Raw genomic sequence first — 21,059 nt, forward strand, 5'->3', positions numbered from 1 at the left:
TTTCCCATGGAAAATACATGATAGGAAAAGTTGATTTTCTAAAAATTTATAATACAGATTTTGTTAGTAATATAAATGTCTCCGTAAAACGCATTCTTCGTGTGTGTCCCCTTTAAAAAACCATATTTTAACTGGAGAAAGGTATTCACACATAGATCGCATTTTCTCGTAAATTAAGAGAGGGATGCAGACAGTGAGAAGTCCCGATTTTAACGAGTACTTTTATGGAAGGGACGATCCATCCATCCATTTTTGTTTCGCGGTGAAAAGAATCCCCAGGGGTTTTGGACACCCCGCAGAGACCAGTCAGGTCTTTCACAGATATGCACAAATATTTTGTGGACACAGGCGGCATCGGAAAACGATTGAGACGAACATCACATACTTCGGAGTACCGGTCTCGGGGACCCAAGACAAAATTTTTTTTTCTTATATCATTACGTTATTGAAGAGCTTTCATTATTCATAATTTTTTTAAATTATTTTATCATCGATTATTTTTTCAAATCAATTATTATTTTATCGTCAAGTTTGGCAATGTTCTTAAAATGTAAATAAAATATAAACGGAAATTTCTATAAATACGTATGCAAAGATCATAACAAATATTATGTAAAACATGAACAAATTTATTATAAAATATTGCATATTTTAATTATTTTAATATTTTAATTATAATCATATTTTAATTATAATAATTATTACATTGCATTACGCAATGTAAGCAAACTATAATTTTCTTTTATTCAGTTATTGCTGTCTTTATATTTGCATTAACGACACAATAGGCAATTCTACATGAGACACATTGTTTATTAGATTTGTAAATATTACCTGTGCTATCCATCCTTCGCGTATATCACATCAGATAAAAAGTCGTGTCCCTTGATATGGTTGACGTGCAAACGTGTACGTGCGTTTTCTGAAACGGTGCACACTATAGGGACGCGGCCGATCGATACGGACGCGAAAGGACGATGCCCGATTTCGATTTCCCTCCGAGAAGCGACGCGGGGTCGCCCTCGGTCTAAGGGTGCAACACGTGCAATTATACAGGGCTGCAGATTTTCAGGAGCAAAGCGGGGGTTGCAAAACGTACACACGCAAGCTCGCCTCCCGGTGACTTTGATCGTTGGCCCAAAGCGAAATTATGCTACTCCAGCATCGGCTTATTTGCATCTGAGAGACTTAAGAAGCGGCGATGTGTTTTGCATTAATAAATCGCTCGCAACAAAATTTTTAGAATTAATATTCCAAGAATATATCTCATGGATTTTCATAAAATTGTTTCATGAAATGAAAAAATTTTCAACGTTTTCGTCTCGATTGTTCAATTCTTATCTAGGATCTTAAAAACTTAATATTAAAAATTACGTTTTTATATGTACATAAAATGTTTCCTAACACAACGTTAAAAAACGTGACCATAATGTGGCAGAATTTCTTAGAGTACGTAATGCTGCGATTGCATGTGCGATAGTAATCGTCGGGGTTGAGGGTATATCAGAAATTTTATAGGAACCTTCGTTAATCTCATACCGTGATGTAATCTAGGTTACTCTGGTTTACTTTAGTGTATTCTAATGTAATCTAGCATGTTCTACTTTACTATACTAGCTTAATGTAGCTATAGCAGTTTAATGCTATTTTGCTCCGTTTTATGAAAATTTTTTAATCATTTTTTCATCATCGCTATCGATAGGATAGGGGCGCAGAATCTTTGTTTTGTCCGGGTCGCCGAAATATCTCGGTCAGGCCCTGGCAATCATCAATGAAGAGCTGGACATGAATTGGACATCCGAACGGTCATCACTGGGATTATTGATCATCCTTCTTTTGAAATGTGGTAATAATACATACGAGATCGAACATATTGTGCGCAATCCTAATTAAATTAAATTAACGCGTCGCGACGCGTCATATGATTACGTGATACAATTAGCTTAGTAGAAAAGGTAAACAATTTTAGATCACGTTCACCGGTTTCAGGTATCACAAGATCGATGACAGACGCGAAGGAGCCGATACTATTAAAAGTCGTTGCTCCCCCGTCTCACACGGCTTTGTCCGGCGACGTGACCGTTTTTATTCTGGACACGGCGGAAACGCAATCCTCTACGGTATCTACAAGTACCGCGGTCACCAACGGCACAAACGGCGTAAAGAAAGATGAAAAAGAGAAGCTCGATCCGCAGAAGGACGAAGTTAACGTGGGTCGCGAACCGCTCGTGCTTAGGTATGTAAAAACCCCCATAAAATATAATAACGAGCACGCACGGCATTCCGAAATATTCCGACGTACATTTATGTAAGCAGCGACAAGCATCGGGACGAAATAACGTTACCGCATTCGTAATTAAATGTCTACGATTGCGAGACGATCCTCGAAGAAATTTAATTGCGATTAAAGTGATAACATTGAAAAAATTGCATTCCGTGCGCACGCGTGTTTCCAGAGTACTGTACGTCGATGGCCTCACGTCGGAATTGATCGGCGATTTCCCTCTGAAAACCTTACCGCATAAGGGTGAGAATACTTCTGTGATAATACCTTGTGGTGTCTTCTCGCGTGGCGGAATTTATTCATTACGGCTTCAGTACAAGTTCTCAACGGTGGCTGCCAGACACAACACTGCCATTACTGGGCTGCCCGAAATTGAGGTAAGCATCGATCACTTTCGAAAATATCTCTCCCCAGTCCAGAATTTGAATGGATTTAAATTTTTATTCGATCCTCTTCTGAAATACGAAGAATTGAACTTGATGTGTTACGTTATTCTCAAGTCGTTCATTTAATTGGAACGAAACCTGTCTAGATGAGCAGTGCCTTAGACGTAAAGTGGCCAATTCCTTCTCTGCTTCTGGAATCCCAACACCTCGGTACATATCCTAGTCAGCCGGTAGTAGCGACCATAAAGTACAAGGGAATCTCGTGCGTACCTGCCAATGGCGTTCCGGTAGCGGCTTATATTTTGCAACTCATATATTGCGGCACTACTGCCGCTGCCTGCGATCCACAAAACAATAGTCGCACTCAGGTAAGGTGTTACATACGCAAAGACAGCGCATAATATCACAAATCATGTAAAAAATACATGCAAAAAATATTCCGAAACCTCGCATTCGCTAAACTAAGGTAATTCCTCAGATCTAATCTTGTACTTAAACTCCTTTAAGGTGCTCTATTACGAGGAAGTGAACGGCTTCACCTCGCCGAGGGTCATCAAGTTCAAGTGTGAATTTTTCGGGCTGGCCGGGAATTACGCGCTCAGGCTGAAAGCCTCGGACGTCAATCCTTCCGCGCCAACGATCAGCGCGTACATCAAGGTAACTGCACCTCTCTCATTCTGATTAAAACACAATTACCTGAAAAAAATAATTAAACAGGTAATTACTGCTAAAAGCTTATTCCTCCAGAGACGAGTGGATTTATCTACGATCGCATTCTCCTTTGTGCTCGCAGGTGGAATGGTCCGACGAGTTTAGCTTCAACGTTCACGCGAGGTCTGTCTATCCCTGCGAGGGATCGACGGGCATACCGGTCCTCTTCCAATATCCCGCGTGCCGTCTTCAGGGTGATCGTGTGCGCGTCTACGGCCGTCTACGAGCGGACGTGAGCTCCCTGGCACCGCCCTCCGCGTTGCATTACGTGGCGGAATTGAAGGCGGCGCCGGGCAAGCACTCGCTGAACTTCGACTGCGATATCTTCACTGAGAAGTTCATCGAGTATTGCTTCGTCTACGTGAGCCAGGCGATTACCGGCGCGATGGCGGAAGTGAAGCTCGCGTGCATACCCACCTTCCCGCTTCTAGGTGAGTGGCATGCGAACGCGCCCGTTTAAAAGCTAGCCGGCGTTACCTAACAGATTTACCGCCTCGCAATTCTCCTGGAAATTGCGAGAGGCGATTTAGATTTGATCCTCTTAACGAGCCCCGCGATTGCTCGCTGCTTGATCTGGGTCAAAGGTGTGATATGCGCGCACGAACCTTTCAAGCATGCCAAAACTGAAATCAATTCAAAACGAAAATGGTCCGACTACGACTATTAATGAATTTATTGTTTTGTTAACGGTGTTTTAATTATTTCATATATTTTAGACTAAGAAACTAAATTTTAAAGAATTAAACTTTCTTTTAAAAGAAAAAGTTATAAGCATATGTTGTCCTCATAAATCTCTCAGATTGCAATTTTGGGCCAAGACAAAGGGCTCAGCTAGTAAGACACACCCCATGCACGCTTTTCTCCCTTCTTACATTAATTATTAATACAGAAAACGACGCGGCCGGTTGGGGTCCTTGGAGCGCGTGGAGTCCTTGCAGCAGCTCCTGCGTAGGTGGTACTCGCAATCGATATCGATTCTGCGACACACCGCCCCCGAAATACGGGGCGAAATTCTGTCAGGTGAGTTCGAGTGAGCTCGTAAAATCGACAGAAGTTAAACAAACCAATTGACCTTTTGCTCTAAAAATGAAACAGGGAAAGGCGGTTGAGACGGAATCGTGCGGCGGTACCAGCAGGATCGATTTTCAGGAGGCGTGGAACACGGAGGGATGGGAGTGCCGGCACGGAACGACGTTGGCGGCCGCGAGACCGGAAGTCACGGCACAGATCGGCGTTCAGTGTCGGTGCGGTTGTATTATCGATTTCCAGGATACAGCCTTGAACAAGATCCTGGCGGCGAACACCCAAGCCTGTCCCGGCCGTTCCTTCTGGCTGCTGCAGGTAAAATTCTTCATCACATCTTTATTATCAATTTTTTTAATATTTAGTGAACGTTTTACAATACGTTCGATTCTGGTCTTTGCAGGCGAAGGCGGATCACATGATCCGGTTGCACTTGGACCAAACGCAATTTCCTTGTCCGGGACAATACTTCCGTGCACGCGACGGCGACTCGCGAAGCGCGGAGCTCTTGACAGACATCGCGTTCGACAAGAGTGCACCCGCGACGAGAACGATATTCTCCACCGGTCAAAGTTTGCTGCTGGAGTTCTTCAGCGACGAGTTGACCGCCTCAGGGGATTCCTGCGTGGGTGGTTTCCTCGGACACGCGAGCATATTTCGTAAGCGTCAGATTAAGTGGATGTAAGCGTTAGCACGGTATAAATATATGTAATATGTATAATTATTTTTATAGAAAAATACGAGAAAAACAAGACGTCGGCGTCGCTCCCGTCGAAAACGAACTCCACCCCCGCTGTCGAGCAATGGTTCTTCTGGGGACCCGCGCATCTGGCGACAGCATCTCTTTTGATACTGATATTCTTTATATCTATTTTTCTAGCTTTGCAATTTGCGCTGAAATATAGGAAGTACCACATTGCCGAAGATATGGATACCTTGAGCGAACATTCCGGTGAGTGTCTGACAAATAAGAAATAACTACAAACTACAAATAAGAAATACAAATTTATGAGGAATAAGTAATAATTAATGACTAAATTAATATGTATGAGAAATATTATATATAAATTTATTTTCATACGTACATTGTCAATTGAGAATGATGAAATTATTAAATTGATTATTCAGGATGTAGCGATACGCACATGATGGTAGGACGTGCGAAATCGATGTCGTCTACGACGCTAATCTCGGAAGTTGCATCTCTGGTGGGGCTGCCAAGGAAGTGCACGCCAAGACTGTCGAAACGCAAGCTGGCTCCGTGTGCAGTGGAGGATGGCTACGATAGTTCGGATACTTTGGCAGAGTAAGTAGTGACTTAATACTGTGCACACTTAACATAAATATCTAATATTAACACATACACACACATTTCAATATTTTGGTGATTAGTGATATCCAATTCTTCATTTAATGGTAGTTAAATATTTAATATCTCAATCTTGTTCTACGCGAAATATGCCGCAATTTTGCTAAATTTGTTCTACGACCTATCGACCCGTTGAATATTTTATCGTGACCTATATCAGCGTTCTAAGCCTTACTTTGTAACAGGTACGAAGACGAAACTAGCTTGAGCTCGACTACCTTGAAGCCAAAGGATAACGAGGAATGCTCGGAAAGGAGCGTAATACCGAATAAATTAAATACTGATGAAACACCACCGACAGTATCGGCCATCACGTCGGCGATTGGTCAGCCGGAAGTAAAGTACGCCCAGCCAGTCAAGTAAGTATAATTAATTCATGATTTCGTAATGTGTTTTATTTAATATCTGTGTAAAGCAATCGAATAATAAACTGCGAAACGTTCCATTAATTCGATAATATTTGAGAGAATATTTTTTAGAAATATTTTTACGAGTAATATTAAATCACGCGAGTTCAACATAATCTACTTTTGATATGTATCTGAATGGAGTCGAATAACGTACGCGTCATTTACATTGCAGATTACGTACTCTGGGCTCTAACAGCCCTCTGATGGACAAATTGACGTCGGACAACGTCAGCTGTCAAAGCACAGCAAGTATTACCGGAAGCCCGCAGATTGCAAGACTTCACCGTTATACGTCCAATCCATTGCAATCCAAGGTAGAGATGACTAAGCTAGGATCCATCTGAAATCATACAAAGCAAAGCATGCAATTAAACAAAATAAGATTTTTTAATAATAAATCGATGATTAAAAATTGTTATCAGGATTCGGCGACAAGCAGTCCACTGTCGGTTGTCTCCACGTTGCGTAGCGGCAAGGAAACGAAGGACCGCCGAAACCGCGAGCGACTGCTCCAGGGACCGGGCTCAGAGTTCAGCCTGACAAATCCGGAGACGGATATGGAGCTGGACTATTACGATTATAACGTCGCAAACGCCGGCGCAGTGCCGGGCTCCTACTTAGGTATGGATCCAGCTTTTCTCCTATGGATTCCCCCGTTGTCGGTGTCCGAGGATTCTGAAGATCCGTCTGCGGATCGCCCGGATTGTTTTCAAGGCACGATGACGACGACGAGCCCGGCACTGTTCCGATTGCCGGAGAACACCGAGGGCGCAACCCTGACCCCGGCCGAGTACCGGCGGATACGACTTGGCGCCGAGGAGACCAAGCTGAGCTTCGAGCAGAGACGCCAGGACTCGACGTCTTCCTCGTCGTCGTCAAAGAACGATTCGTCGTCGGGTGGCAGCGCCATGTCCGAGGAAAGCAGCGGCAGCGAGAGCAGGACTGCCAGGCTGAATGAACGTCTGCTGCCGATCCACCGGATCCTGGAGGACTCCAGAACCCGGGTGAGCGAGGAGTCCTTGTGCAGTCAGCTGGCCGTCGACAGGACGCAGTACGTCATTCCCAGCCACGACGCCAAGTCCGATGCCTGCCAGGAGCAGGACACCTCGAGGAGCAATCGACGGGGCAGCTACGTGAATATCGCGGATCCCGGCCTGGCGAAGTTGGAGGATAAATCGGAGAAGTCGGAGAAGCGGGCCACGAAAAGCACCTCCAGACCCTACGCGACTCAGAAGACGAAGGACATTTCTCAGGAGGACAAGAGGAACCGCTTCAGGAATGAGAATACATCCAGATTCGCTGGCAGATCGACGGCAAGCTCGAAAACGCCGACAGCATACGTGGACAGCAAGGATAAGGATCTGGTTGCCAGGAACGACTCTAAGTCGGACGTACTTCTGTCGAACTTGAATGTAACGAGCGGCCAGTGTAAGTATCGCGACTTCACGCAATTCACGCAGCCCCGGGAGATCAACAAGCTGTCAGACTGCACCAACATCCCCATGATCGAGTTCTCGGGCCCGCGACTAAACTCACCGGCGACAGCGCGAAGATTGACGACGGACAATCTGAACATCAGCCTGTCCAAGAAGGAGATTCAGAGTCCGGATTACGGCGTTGAGAGCGACATGAAGGCAGAGTCGCGCGAGTCCTTCTACGATCTGATCCGTGAGAGCGAGGACGGCATCAAGTTTGCGGATGATGACGAGGAGTACATCGATAACAGGGCGAATCTGTAAAAACGACTGTGTTATAACTGGCTGCATTGTGAGACTGCAATAAAGATCATTGCTAATTCTACAGCTGGAAATCAGTATCGGCGCGGTTTCAAGAAAAGAAGGATGTTTTGGCACGTTAAACGCTGTTAAAACCAGCTTTAAGCGATTATTGTAGATATTGTTTTAGCCCTTCCGTTATTCTGTATAGCAATGTGCGATGTAATATATTGCAAATGTTCCGTGTAACTCTGCGTTCGTAGGATAAAGAATTATATATTATATTACTGAGGAATAACGTGTCGGATATATACATAATAATTATTATATAATAATTATATATATATTATAATCATTATGTAAGTAAAACTAATAATATTAATTTATTCGCATAAAGATAAGTAACCTTTCTGTAAAAATTCTTTAAGTTGCGCTTTCGATTATAGCTATGCTCAATGCTCCAACAATCTAAAGCGTTCACAGATTATAATAGCGATTAACGTGTCAAGTCGTGTCCGATGGCTGCAAACTTCTCTTTTTTTCTTTACGCGTAAGGACGGAAAAGCAGGCGTTGCTGTAATCGCTATTTTTGTAAATGTGTAAAGTCTTGCACGAATTATGTAAATACTCCGTCCATCGCATTAAACTACAGCAATATCAAAACTCCTTAAATCTGCTCCGATTATTTCGCTCCGCTCGATATTTTTATGTACTTATAAATTTTTAGAAGAGCTCTTCATGCTCCCGATCGAAATACTGTACAAAACTTTAAGAAACATTGTCAATTAACTAGAAAATTAGATCTCATCGTATTTTTATCATGCTGAATTGAATCTTATCCGGAATAATATTACGAGTTTTTGCACAAAAGTCGGCGCACTAAAACCTAAACGCACCGTGTATTCGTCGTAATTTCTATGATGTGTTAATGTTTTGTGGAATTACTGCGTGTACACGAACTATAAGAATAAACAGCTTTCGTATATACATAACATATACACAGCTTTCGATTAAATTACTCATAATTATTCATCGTTACTCATAAACATAAGATGAGACATTTTGGCTGTAAAGGTAAGTAAATCTCTTTACATAATTTTACAATGAGTAAAAACGAAAGACTTCATTTTTACTTATTTATTTCATTTTACTTAGCGATAAGCAAATCCATAGTTTTTGTTGCATAAATCATATTTTACATTTAATATTTAGTAACGTCGGGTTTCTTTATTTCATTATAGTTGTCACACAGCTCTCAAATCGGCGTCAATGTCTCATGGGGGCGTTTGGCGTATCAATCGGTATCGAATTTCACGAAACGCCTGAATTATTCTAGAATTACACTGAAGAGAAGTAGTCGAACCGGAACCGTTGTTTCGTACCGATCAAGATGAGAATATTGCAGGTGTTCGGACTTTTCGTTATCTTACCGTTATCTTGGCAAAATAAAACCAGTATGTAAAACAATCGATGTTTACATCAAAGTAAAATTAATTGTGCTACTGTTTTTAATTAAATATTTAGTTCAATAGTAATTTTTACGTTGTGATTGTATCTCGCTTTGCGAGAATTATTCTAATCAAATACAAGATCTGAATTAAAACTATCGATTTTTGAATGATATTTGAATTATATTGGCTAAAATTCTTTTATTAATATTTTTTCAGTTGCCCTTTCAATAGTGAAGATTCCAGAAACGGACATTGTGACACGAATGTGCAATAAGCTAGAAGCTAAAACCCCTTTATTACGTCTTAAGAGGTATCTTTTTTGCAATTATGACAACGTTATACGTCCGAATGATCACAAAGCGGTTACCAACGTCAGTCTGCAGCTGATGCCAAAAGCGATGGATTTCGTAAGTGCATTATTCTAAAAGAAGTATAATATATATCACATATGGATATGGAACAAAGAAACATATAACGTTAATTTTTACATTCAGCTTATTTTCCGCTCCGTAGTTATTAAATAATATACAGGAGAATGTAAAGAGGAAGAAATGATTTTCTTTAAGGAGGTGCGCGCGGAAATATTGAGACTTCACACATGGATAATACTTGTAAGCGTACAACTTCTTACGTTCAGTATTTGTTTTTTAAGAATTTTAACAAAATATTTTAACAAATATTTGTACGTAATTAACAGTCCTGGACGGATACACATCTCACCTGGTCGCCGAGAGATTACGATGACATCACTTTTATCCACGTGATGAGCTGGAATATCTGGCTCCCCGATCTATGCATCTTCAACACGTAAGTTGGAAAGAAGGAGAGAAGAAAATTGATAGAAATTAGTCTAATCCTCTTCACCTTACCGGACTTTAATTAGACTGATCCTCCCGGTGCTTTCAGTGGTGACATGGTGCAGGATCAATATGATATGCTTTCGATGACGGAGTGCGTGCTGTTCAACACGGGTACCGTCAGTTGCGTCCCGGCAATGAGATTCATCTCCAAATGCGACACCGATCTCACGTACTGGCCCTACAACACGCAGCAATGTAACATCTCACTCGGTTCATGGGCGCACACGGGGGAGGAGGTTGATTTCCAGCTAGTAGGAAATGGGGTACGCGAATAGGAGCAACAGATTGTGAAATTCGTGTAGCCAATTTTCCTTTTCTATCTGTATGTAGGTCAACATGGAAGACTACGTTCATAACTTGGAATGGGACTTCAAGTTCATAGGCTCGATCAAGCATGTCAGAAGGCTAAAGAACGATACTTATCCAAAGATCGACCTCATGTTCTGGATGGGCCGGCATTACGACGTGTTTCATATGTCAGACATCGTACCCATTAGTAAGCGGTTGCTCGCAGAAGTAGAAACTCTGAAGCATATATGAATCTAAATAACACTTGTTTCTAGCTCTGATGCTGCTTACTATGACGGTGCTCTGGCTGGATGTGAAATCGTTTGAACGGTTGGCGATAGCGAGTCTAAACTTCCTTTGCCATACAATCTGCACGTACCATCTGCGCTGGCAATTGCCGTACCATGGCATTAAGCCCGCCAATATAAGTAAGCCGCGATATCCCAAAGAGTCCTGTAAAAAATGAAAATTTATATTATTATATTAATTAAATTTATATTATATTAGATATTATATTACATTATATTATATATTATTATAAATCATGTTGTAAAATCCTCCCGTTCACCTTGTAGTGCTGTTCTACCGTGATTCTTGGGCATTGGCTACTTTTGCGTTAATCCTGACAGCGTTACTACGCAAACTGCAAGATATAAGCACGGAGATGCCAAGTTGGGCTTCGTCTACGACGATATTTGTCTTGAGCAACCGAGTTGGTCGATTCTTGATCCTAACGGAGGAGGAATCTAAGGTGGTGGAGGGAGATAGGACGACCGACAGAAATTCAGATGTTCCAGAATCCGGAGTGACGACGAGGAAATGGTCTTGGAAGCACCTCGTCGTTATCGTTGACTGGTTATCTTTCTTCTGCGTGATTTTCACTTATATCATCATGCTGATCGTTCTTATACCGCGGGTTCATCCGTGATGAAAGACATTAATGCTGAAATATTTCCTGTGGCATCCGCAATCTGTTTAAAAAATTTATTCTGTTCATTTTTGTAATATGTTGAAATACCATCGCATTATCCGTCAGCTGGCTATAATATAAAGCCCTATCTCGTATTGCAGATTATGTTACGTGAAATATGTAAATATATACTATTTATCGCATTAAATTGCAGTCATATTTATAATACACGTCTTGTAGATTATATTTTACGATAATAAAAAATATTTTCAATTAGTCAAGAAATTATTTTATTTTCCTCTCGATTTTTATTTAAATTTAATTATTCCTCTAACTCCTTTATCACTTATTGTTAGTTTATTAAAATCAACTCTATGGCAATTTCAACTGCAATTATTAGCTTACAGTTATACAGTTTGCTTTTAATATCTAAAAAAAGTTAAAAATCGTTTTTGAAGTATTCTATAACAGAACTGATTAGTTCAAAACAAAATTTACGAAATAAAATAATAAAAATTTTGTTTTTTGAGTGTATGCATTCTTGAGATCGATATTTCATTGAATACAATGTTTTTAATTTGTTGGATGTCATACGGCTTCAAATAAGTATAGATACCTTGGGGGCGTCTGGTATATCAACAGTGTTGAATTTCATGAAGACTGATAATCATTCTGTTGCTATAATGAAGAGGATTAGTCGAATCAGAGTCGTCGGCCGATGAAAATGAGGATACTACAGGTGTTCGGATTTTTCGTTATTCTCTGGCAGACTCAATTCGGTACATGTGCAACAAATGTCTGTCTTCACTAGAATAATAATAATTGTGTTATATTTTCCAAATTTAATAATAGAAAGCCAAAAGTTAAAAACTGTCATTATAATTACATTTATCCCCACAAATAATTTTAATATTATAATAATAATCATTTTTAGACGTTCTCGTGTAGTTAAAAAAACATACATAATTAACTGTACAATCCATTATTGAGATATTGATGCAAAGTATTCATTCTTATTTTTCTAGATCCTTTCGCAGCTGCCACAAGTCCAGAAAGTGATGTTGTGATACGAGGATGCAAAAGTTTGGAAAGTAACACGGCTCGGTTGCGTCTTGAAAAATATCTCTTCTGCGATTATGATAGCTCCCTCCGTCCGAATCATCACAAAGTAGTTACCAACGTCACAATAAAATTGATGCCGAAGATGATGGAATGGGTGAGTGCATTATATAAAATGCAACATTATATAAACGGAATCATATAATTTACACGAAAATATATTTATGAAACATAGTTTTATTTTCGCGATTATTAAATAAGCTGTAGCAGCACGTGAAAAATTATTAATTAAACTTACAGAGCGGTCAAGACAGTATAGCTCTCCACACTTGGATATCATTCGTGAGTCTGGAACATTTTGTTATATTATTATACATTATTCTTATTTTAATGAGACATTTAATTAACAGTCTTGGACGGATGGACATCTCACCTGGACGCCGAGCAATTATGACGGAATAACTTATATTCATGTAAAGTCCTACAGAATCTGGATACCCGAGCTATACGTCTATAACTCGTAAGTAAAATCTCTGTAATTACTAATGTACATCATGCAACGTCCACAGAAAATTATGCGAGAATGGTTTAATGAATTTCTTTTAAAAACTATAAGAGGGAATTAATCTAATTGTCTAATTGTCCATGCGCTGTCAAAATTTAGTCTTGTAGCGGCACGTAATCAAAATAAATACGACGGATTTTATGTGCTTTCAGTGGCGATATGTCGGAAGATTCATTTTTGACCGTAACAAATTGCTTGCTCTTCAATACGGGTGCTGTCAATTGCATATGGGCTGCGAAGTACATTTCTAGGTGCAACGGCGATTACACCTACTGGCCTTACGATCAGCAGAAATGCCGCATTGTTTTTGGCTCGTGGTCGTACACGGGAGAGGAAATTGATTTCCACTTGGATGGAGATGGGGCACGTGAATTCTTTGACTTGCTGCAATTACCGATCTTTGATCCCTTTGTCAACGTTATCGCTTACCAGGATCCTGAAAAATCAATACAAAATTTCTCAAAAATCAAATCATAAACTGACAATAACTTAACTATATATAAGATTAATTTGACGTGCCTAGAATTAGCTCAGAGAGATCCTTAGAGAGATCAAACTTAGTATTTTCTTCTCCGTAGTACATTTACTTGCATAAATGAATTTATACTTTATAAAAAGATACTTTAAGAAATAAAACTATGTGACTATGTTTCACAGATTCTCATGGAGGACTACGAGAATAACACAGAGTGGAATTTAGAATTCGTGAGTGCAGCGAAACGCGTGAAAAAATATGAATGCTGTCCGGATGATACTTTCCCAACGATCGATTACACGTTCTTGTTGACTCGCTATAACGGCATACAACAGAAGTCTCAGATCACACCGGCCATGAGTAAGTAATCGTTCGCAAAAAACGAAAGAGACAAGACGAACCTAAGTTGCGTGATGCTCTTCTCAGTTTTGATATTCCTCACCTTGACGGTGCTGTGGTTGGACTCGAGAACGACCGAGCGGGTAGTGATTGCATGCGTAAATTTCTTCTGCCACATGTTCTTCCTTTTTGATTTGCATTGGCAATTACCTTACAATGGCGCTAAACTTCCTAACATATGTAAGTATCAAATTTATAAATAAAATCTCTAAGATATTTTCATTTCATATATCAAATATTAATGTATTAAAATAAGCAAGCAGAAAAATCACGCTAAGAATATATGATTATGTTAAATATTAAATTATGCTTCTTATATTTATCTCGTAGTGCTGTTCTATCGCGATTCTCTGGCGATGGCTACTTTCGCGGTAATCTTGACGGCGTTATTACGCAAGCTGCAAGATATAAGCATGGAAGTGCCAAGTTGGATCTCATCCACGACAACGTTTGTCTTGAGCAACAAGGCTGGACGTTTCCTGGTCTTGAATGACGAAGAGTCCAAGATAGCGGACGGAGTGACTGAAGAGAACGCGGATCCTCCAAAGTCCGGAATGAGAACGAAGGAATCCTGGAGACACTTCGCCGCAATCATCGAGTGGTTGTCTTTCTTCTGCGTGGCCTTCACTTATCTCATCATCTTAATCATCCTTGTACCTACGTCCAATTACGAAAAAAAAAACAATCTTAACGTTCAAAATACTCTGACTGGTTTCATTCATTAATAATTTTTCATGTGCTGTTACAGCTTATTTAATAATTGAGAAAATAAACCTATGTTTCATAAATATATTTTCGTATAAATTAAAATAGATATATGCTATTTTTAATTTCCTAAAATAGCTATATCGTATTTTTCATTTTTCTGTGCAGAATCTCATTAGTGCCACCTTTTTTCTTATATAAATAACTTATATAATTTGAATATAATATTAGATAGTCATGTTTGTAACAGAAAATATTAAAAGATTATTGAGACAATTATATAAAAATAAAAAGATAAAATATATGATATATATAACAAAATGTTAAACATTATACCTACAACAAAATATCAATAAATTTATGTAAAATAATCATAAACATTTGAATTTCTATTACACTCTTCTACCCTGCCGCAAAATACTTTCTATAATTAATACAAAGATAACAATATTAAGTTATCGCGATATTATTTAATCATTTCAAAAACTATGACCTAGCGAACCGTATCTCTTCGAATTAAAAATGAATAAAATGATTAAAAATGATCTTTTATCCTTCCGGCGAAATATACATATTATACGTAGCTTATGGCTGACAAACAAATAGGATTGTACGAATTATTGAGCGCGATAAGCGTTGTTGTTGAGGGGGCGGTCTTCGGGACTTGCAGTTTTACATTTCATTGGGCGTATAATTATCGTCAGTTCGGCTCCCACGTAATCCATCGTCGTGCAACGCAGTCGTCGTAGATTCGTTCGTTACTCCTCGTATATCCAGGATGGGCAGAAACAATCTTCTTCCAATCTCTTCCTTGATATTTATCCTCGTTGTCCTATGCACTAGTGCGACAGCCAGAAGTGATTGCAATAATGTCGAGAGCAAATCGACTATGTTGCAACTGAAAAGACATCTCCTCTGCGAGTATGACTCCACAGTAAGACCAGTGAAAAATAACAATAACGTTACACACGTGACATTTACCGTGACGCCGCATTTTGTCGAATATGTAAGTATTCGCGAGAATTCTCGCAACTAAATTAAACAATTCAATGTCTTAATGTCGATACAAAATACTTCAAATTACATAATACTTGAGATTTCTGCGCAGTTTTAAACTGTATATATAAATTGCGTGTAAGCTGTATAATCAATAAGATAATAAAATATAAAATAAAATTCGTTAACTCGCATTAATTTTGAGGCTGCAACTTCTTTTCTAGCAACAGGGAAGAGAAATTTTCGAATTACATACATGGATATCGATGGTAAGCTCACATAATAGCATCTAAATAATAGGTACATACGTGTATTATAATATTTATTACATCTATATGTTAATATATTGGAATAGATATGGCAGGATGAACATCTGTCATGGGATCCCGCGCAATTCGATAATATCAAATGGCTAACTGTGATAGACTATGAAATTTGGACCCCAGATATTGTACTACATAATGAGTAAGTACCCAGTAAGCAAAATGTGTGCAATCTGCCAGCAGATTGGCAACAGATTACTGCAGAAGTTGATAGCAAATTGGCATCCGTTATGTCCGCATTAGGATAGTGATCTGTCAGCAGAGCCTGCTAACAGACTCTGACAGCGGATTGGCGGCAGAAACCGAGCAGGATCTGTTAACATCTGACGGCAGATTGACGGCAGAAACCGAACAGAATCTGCAGCTTTTGGCCATTCATATTTACGATATATTAAAGCATGTGTTTACTTTTAACACACTATAAATTGCCATTTTATATTACCATGTGTTAAAAGAACGCATTTGTTTGTTTGTTAAATTAAAGTACATTTGGCTTGATGTGTCTTTCTGACAGTTCGTTGCATAATCTCTCTCTTATTGTTAATTTATTCTAATCCGAAGTCCGAATTTTGCTTTCGAACTTCAGATTGCTCGTGGCGTGCGTGAACTACATGGACGTTGTCCATGGGAGCCTCTGTGCCGCAAGTGCAAAAATTTTCAGAAAAATTAATATTATCGTGCCAAGGCGCGTATATTAACTTATATAACTGTTAGGCTAAATCCTAACATCGAGTAAGAACTCGACGTGTGCACCGCATAGCGGTGCGGAGCGAAAACACATATTCATAGCCGTGTAAATTTGAATACTGTCAAAAGCTGCAGATCCTGTTCGGTTTTCTGCTGCCAATCTGCCGTTAGATTCCGCGCGCGCAGATCTTGCTCGGTTTCCGCTGCCAATCTGCCGTTAGATTCCGCGTGCGCAAATCTTGCTCGGTTTCTGTCGACAATCCGACTTCAAGCCATGTTTGCAGATTCTGCTCGGTTTCTGCCGCCAATCTGTTCTTAGATTTTGTGAGCAAGCTCTGTTACATTTCTGGCACCAATTTGTCGAATTAATCGCTAATAACAACTTCTGTATCAAATTTGTTGTCTTATGGCTGGCAATAGTTGATAGCAGATAGTTAGCATCATCTGCTTTCGGCAGACTTGGCTATCTGGGTACATATGTATACACAATATATATTTATATATTTTATATAATTAAGAACGCTTTAATCTAAATTTATTAATAACTCGACTATAGTTCTAAAACATTTATTAAATTACTGGCGCTTTCAGGAAAATTGGAGAGAGCACGTCAAGCTATCGTGGTCTGGCAAAGTGTTGGGTTTCGGAGAGTGGCTTGGTTCACTGGTTAATGCCAGTGAAATTTTCCACCTTTTGTGTCACGGATACCACGTGGTGGCCGTATAACATCATGAACTGCACATTACAATTCGGCTCGTGGTCGCACGCTGGTGACGAAATCAGTTTCTCGTCTCTTCAAGATACAGTACGAATTATCTATTTTCCATCAAGATCAAAATTCACTTCTCTATTTAGAAATTTACACCTAATGGTAATTCAATTTACTTTCTTCTATAAATCTGCCAATTAAATCGGTTTGTAGATATCGGGCGAAATTCTACAGGCAAAAGATGTCGAGTGGGATTTATTGAAAATTTATGTAACGGAACAGGAAGTAACGTATAAATACAATTCGGGTACCACCACCAGACTGCTGTCTTATCACTTTATTTCACAGAGGCATTGGGGTATCATATGCATTGCGTATGTATCTCCCACCATAGGTACGCATCCTTTACGCATACTTCAAATGTTTAAATTTAATTTCCAATCATCTGAAAAAGATAACATAATATAAGAATAAAGAAAATAGATATACAAGTACAGAAAATTTTCTTTAAAGTTTCTCTTTCAAAGTTTGTTTCTTTCATGCTTTTTTAATCAATATTAAATGTTACGCTTTGTTCACGCAAATGTTCACAGCATTGATGGCGTTGAGTCTGACGACACTGTGGCTAGAACCGAAATCTCAGGAACGGATGATTATTGCTAATCTCAACTTTATTTGTCATTTATTGGCTTTGCAAGATGTGCATTGGGAAGTGCCGAAGAGCGGAATTAACATTCCCCTATTGCGTGAGTATTATATAAACAGCAAATAAAACATATAAATTTTATCGCTTATAACATTTTCGTTTCTTGAGTCTCTTACTTTTTTTATATACTCACAATTTTATTTTAATTAACAGAAATCATATATATTAATATTTCTTCTAATTTTACAGTCTCTTTTTACGAGAAATCTCTCGTGATTGCATTGTTCACGATCATCCTTACCAGTTTCTTGCGGTACTTACAAAACCTGAGCAGCGATCCGCCCGTGTGGATCTCAAACGGCACGACGTTCGTCCTGCGTAGCAAAGCCGGCCAGATTCTTTTAATCAACATTTTGAATCCGGCCGCGACAGCCAAAATAGAAGCTGATGCCGATGACAACACCGATCTCATGCCATCGGACGGTAAAAAAATGCCATGGCTGTACGTTACAATGCTCATCGGGCGATTGGCGTTCCTAAGCGTGGTGCTCGCTTATATCGTATTGTTAAGCATGTATTTCCCGACGTATCATCGAATGAAGTAGCGTAGCTCGGTGTGCTCGCATTCACAGAGATATTAACACTCGATTTATTAATCCTCTGATTTTTCTGTGCGTAAATATAAATTTCACCTGCAACATAACATAGACGAAGAATACTTCTAATTATTACGAATTTTTGACTATGCTGTTAAATTAGTATCTGAAATAAAAAGAACAAATTATGAAAAAGATATGAAATGAATCAAATATAAATGAAGTATATCAAAAATGTCTATGGATTCAATTACGATCGGTTCATAGACTGCAAATCCACTTTTTTCTTATAAATCCATTTATTTTGTAAAACAGGTTCTTGCTTTGGATATTTGTATACTACATTATCGTTCGTTCTTCCTCATCTGCTCAACAACAGCGTGACTTACTTCCTATAATTATATCTCGTAATAAATAGAGAGAAGTAATAGAGAAAAGTAATAGAGGAGAATTAGAGAATGGAGCAAAAGTAACTATCCAGAAAAAAAAAATATATATATATATGTATACGTTTGATCTATGGTTGCATGTTACTGCCCCATAAACGATTATCACCGGTAAATAAATATAACTATACTTATAATTACCGAGCTGTTAATGTAATTTCGCTGAATTTGCCATTCCTGGGGGGAATCAACGTTACGCTACTATTTACACATGACGATTTAACAATTTCTCCTTGGAGAATACAATTAAAACTAAGACAAGAAACAAGAAGCGATGTCAAGAAAATATAAATCGGGAATTCTTCATACAAAAGACAAAATTCGCACGAAGTGCATCAGATCGTCGAGTTTCGATCTCTACAACAAAATCTGTCCTTTGTGATGAGCAAATTCCACAAGTCAGAAAGAGAAGGAAGGAGGAAGTAATGGATGTTCCGCAAACGCGTTACGCGCGAAGATATATATATGTACAAATGGAATGAACTTCTCATTGCGACTGGTACAGCAGATAGTCCTTCAGTAGCCTCGGCAGGGGAAGCGAGTTCACCGCGTTCCTGTTGGTGTACTGCAGTATAGCGTCGCGACACGCGCTCTGCAGTGTCGATACTGCTGAAACATACAAAGGACATGTACAATTTTTTTATATTACTCACTGCGCAGCTGGCTGCGTAACGACCCGCCAATACATTAATACTTACCGCCATACAATTGTACTATCCGAACTTGTTTCGTAGTACCATACACGTCCACCACCGCGCGCAGCGGTCCCGCCTTGTAGGGGATGTCCTGTCCGCACACGCCCTGATCCTCACCGTTGATGATGAAGTGCATCTCTGCCTTGTCGGTGCAGCCAGCTTGCGGCACATACATGATGCCGATGCGACTACCGGCGTCCGTGGGTAGAATACACTGGGCCGAGCCGTTTATGTTCGGTTTCAGGGTGTTGAAGGGAATGACCCCGCGCGACGTGTGCACGTTAACTCCATCCGTGACCAATTTCTTCTCTCGGGCTGGGATCCCCCGTCGTATACCTTTAACAAATCAGAATACAACGTTCAGCAACACGGCACGGAGATGTAGCAGTGACTATTCATTCCTCCCAATTGCAGCCTCTGAGAAATCGAAAGAAGAAAACGGAGGATAAATTAAAAAAAGTTACTTATGCGTGCTACTCATCCCGAGTTCTGAATCTATCTGCAACTATGCAGCGAACACTACTGTTAAGTATAATGCGACCTGAACGTACACATTACATCAACTTGTACAGATATCTCGCTAAAGTTTCGATACAACAGAGCTTTTACAAAAATTTCTACGAGAAGGCTATCGATCTCCGGTAATATTAACCAGTAAGAGAGGTGTATGTAGATGACAGACCACCGTCAAAGTTATCCCAGATAGTTTGATTCCTGGTTATAGCAAGGAGCCACGTGTTGCCTAGTCTAACCAAATTGGGCATCGCGTACTGAGGCAGGCTCTGGTTCACCGAGGACGGATCGATCAGGGTAAGACCCAGGCGCATGTGTCCGCTCCATCCTCTCTCCGTCTTCTCGATTTCCACGAGGAAGATCTCGCCGGGCTGCAGCGGCTTCTCGCTGAAAGCCACCGAATTGGCGAAGCTCGTGGTGCGCACCGCTACCGTGCGGTCCTCGCACAAGCTGATGTTCTCCCCGTGGATGGGATGGAACCTGGTCACCAACTTCTTGCACTCATTGCTCATGGTGGCGGGATATCCGGCGCGATCGCACGTTCATCCGAAAAAGATCGCCTGTGGGTGACGATGCGGTATCAATCAGTTATGTACAACCTAACCTTCACCGGATCGGCGAGGATGCAAGTGGGCAAAGTACGTGCACTACGCGTCGACGAGACTCGCGCGAACTTACCGTGACGGGTTGCGATTACGACTTGACGCGAGAACACCGGTTGCCGTGGGACTCAATGTTAGGAGAGACTTTCGTTGAAATAGACTTCTTCGTCAGCGCCGAAACGCGACTTCGCAAATATCACATTTTGTCTGTTTACGAAGCGACCGGACGCCACTGC

General features: G+C 40.1%; 2 protein-coding genes across 4 annotated transcripts; one reads left to right on the forward strand and one right to left on the reverse strand.

The window, feature by feature from the left end:
• The first annotated feature begins 323 nt into the window (after positions 1 to 323).
• Positions 324 to 19,047, forward strand: LOC105276552. Its single transcript, XM_026970426.1, is given in 38 exon segments — positions 324 to 391; positions 944 to 1,016; positions 1,019 to 1,095; positions 1,970 to 2,236; positions 2,457 to 2,661; positions 2,817 to 3,038; positions 3,178 to 3,327; positions 3,464 to 3,812; positions 4,271 to 4,401; positions 4,477 to 4,722; positions 4,808 to 5,063; positions 5,138 to 5,356; positions 5,533 to 5,710; positions 5,959 to 6,132; positions 6,356 to 6,497; positions 6,606 to 7,932; positions 9,593 to 9,756; positions 9,916 to 9,960; positions 10,047 to 10,156; positions 10,256 to 10,472; positions 10,540 to 10,705; positions 10,773 to 10,925; positions 11,073 to 11,413; positions 12,114 to 12,186; positions 12,433 to 12,623; positions 12,767 to 12,808; positions 12,877 to 12,986; positions 13,184 to 13,394; positions 13,689 to 13,866; positions 13,933 to 14,085; positions 14,236 to 14,452; positions 15,469 to 15,616; positions 15,831 to 15,875; positions 15,962 to 16,071; positions 17,208 to 17,421; positions 17,539 to 17,719; positions 17,919 to 18,071; positions 18,221 to 19,047. Coding segments are annotated over 38 exon segments (7,662 nt in total). The 3' UTR covers positions 18,577 to 19,047.
• LOC105276407 (neuralized-like protein 2) lies at positions 18,854 to 21,059 on the reverse strand. 3 transcript variants are annotated; one of them, XM_011333984.3, is made up of 4 exons: positions 20,900 to 21,059; positions 20,391 to 20,781; positions 19,712 to 20,044; positions 18,854 to 19,622 (listed from the first exon to the last, which is right to left on the reverse strand). In XM_011333984.3, the coding sequence occupies exons 2-4, from the start codon at positions 20,731 to 20,733 to the stop codon at positions 19,501 to 19,503; spliced, it is 798 nt and encodes a 265-aa protein (XP_011332286.1). In that variant the 5' UTR covers positions 20,734 to 20,781; positions 20,900 to 21,059; the 3' UTR covers positions 18,854 to 19,500. The 3 variants fall into 3 exon arrangements, with proteins under 3 accessions (XP_011332286.1, XP_011332284.1, XP_011332285.1); XM_011333982.3 differs by having other exon boundaries at positions 20,361 to 20,781; positions 20,900 to 21,057; XM_011333983.3 differs by having other exon boundaries at positions 18,854 to 19,619; positions 20,361 to 20,781; positions 20,900 to 21,056.

Source organism: Ooceraea biroi, chromosome 6, assembly GCF_003672135.1.
Source record: "Ooceraea biroi isolate clonal line C1 chromosome 6, Obir_v5.4, whole genome shotgun sequence".
In the NCBI taxonomy this organism is placed as follows: Eukaryota; Metazoa; Arthropoda; class Insecta; order Hymenoptera; family Formicidae; genus Ooceraea; species Ooceraea biroi.

Bases quoted from the DNA above. Each gene is read 5' to 3' on its own strand.
- LOC105276407 (XM_011333982.3), bottom strand. From the start codon at position 20,733: ATGAGCAATGAGTGCAAGAAGTTGGTGACCAGGTTCCATCCCATCCAC. The intron at 20,045-20,360 runs GTTAATATTACC...GATTTGTTAAAG, and splicing joins TACATACACCTCTCTTACTG to GTATACGACGGGGGATCCCA. The intron at 19,623-19,711 runs GTAAGTATTAAT...TGTATGTTTCAG, and splicing joins GATAGTACAATTGTATGGCG to CAGTATCGACACTGCAGAGC.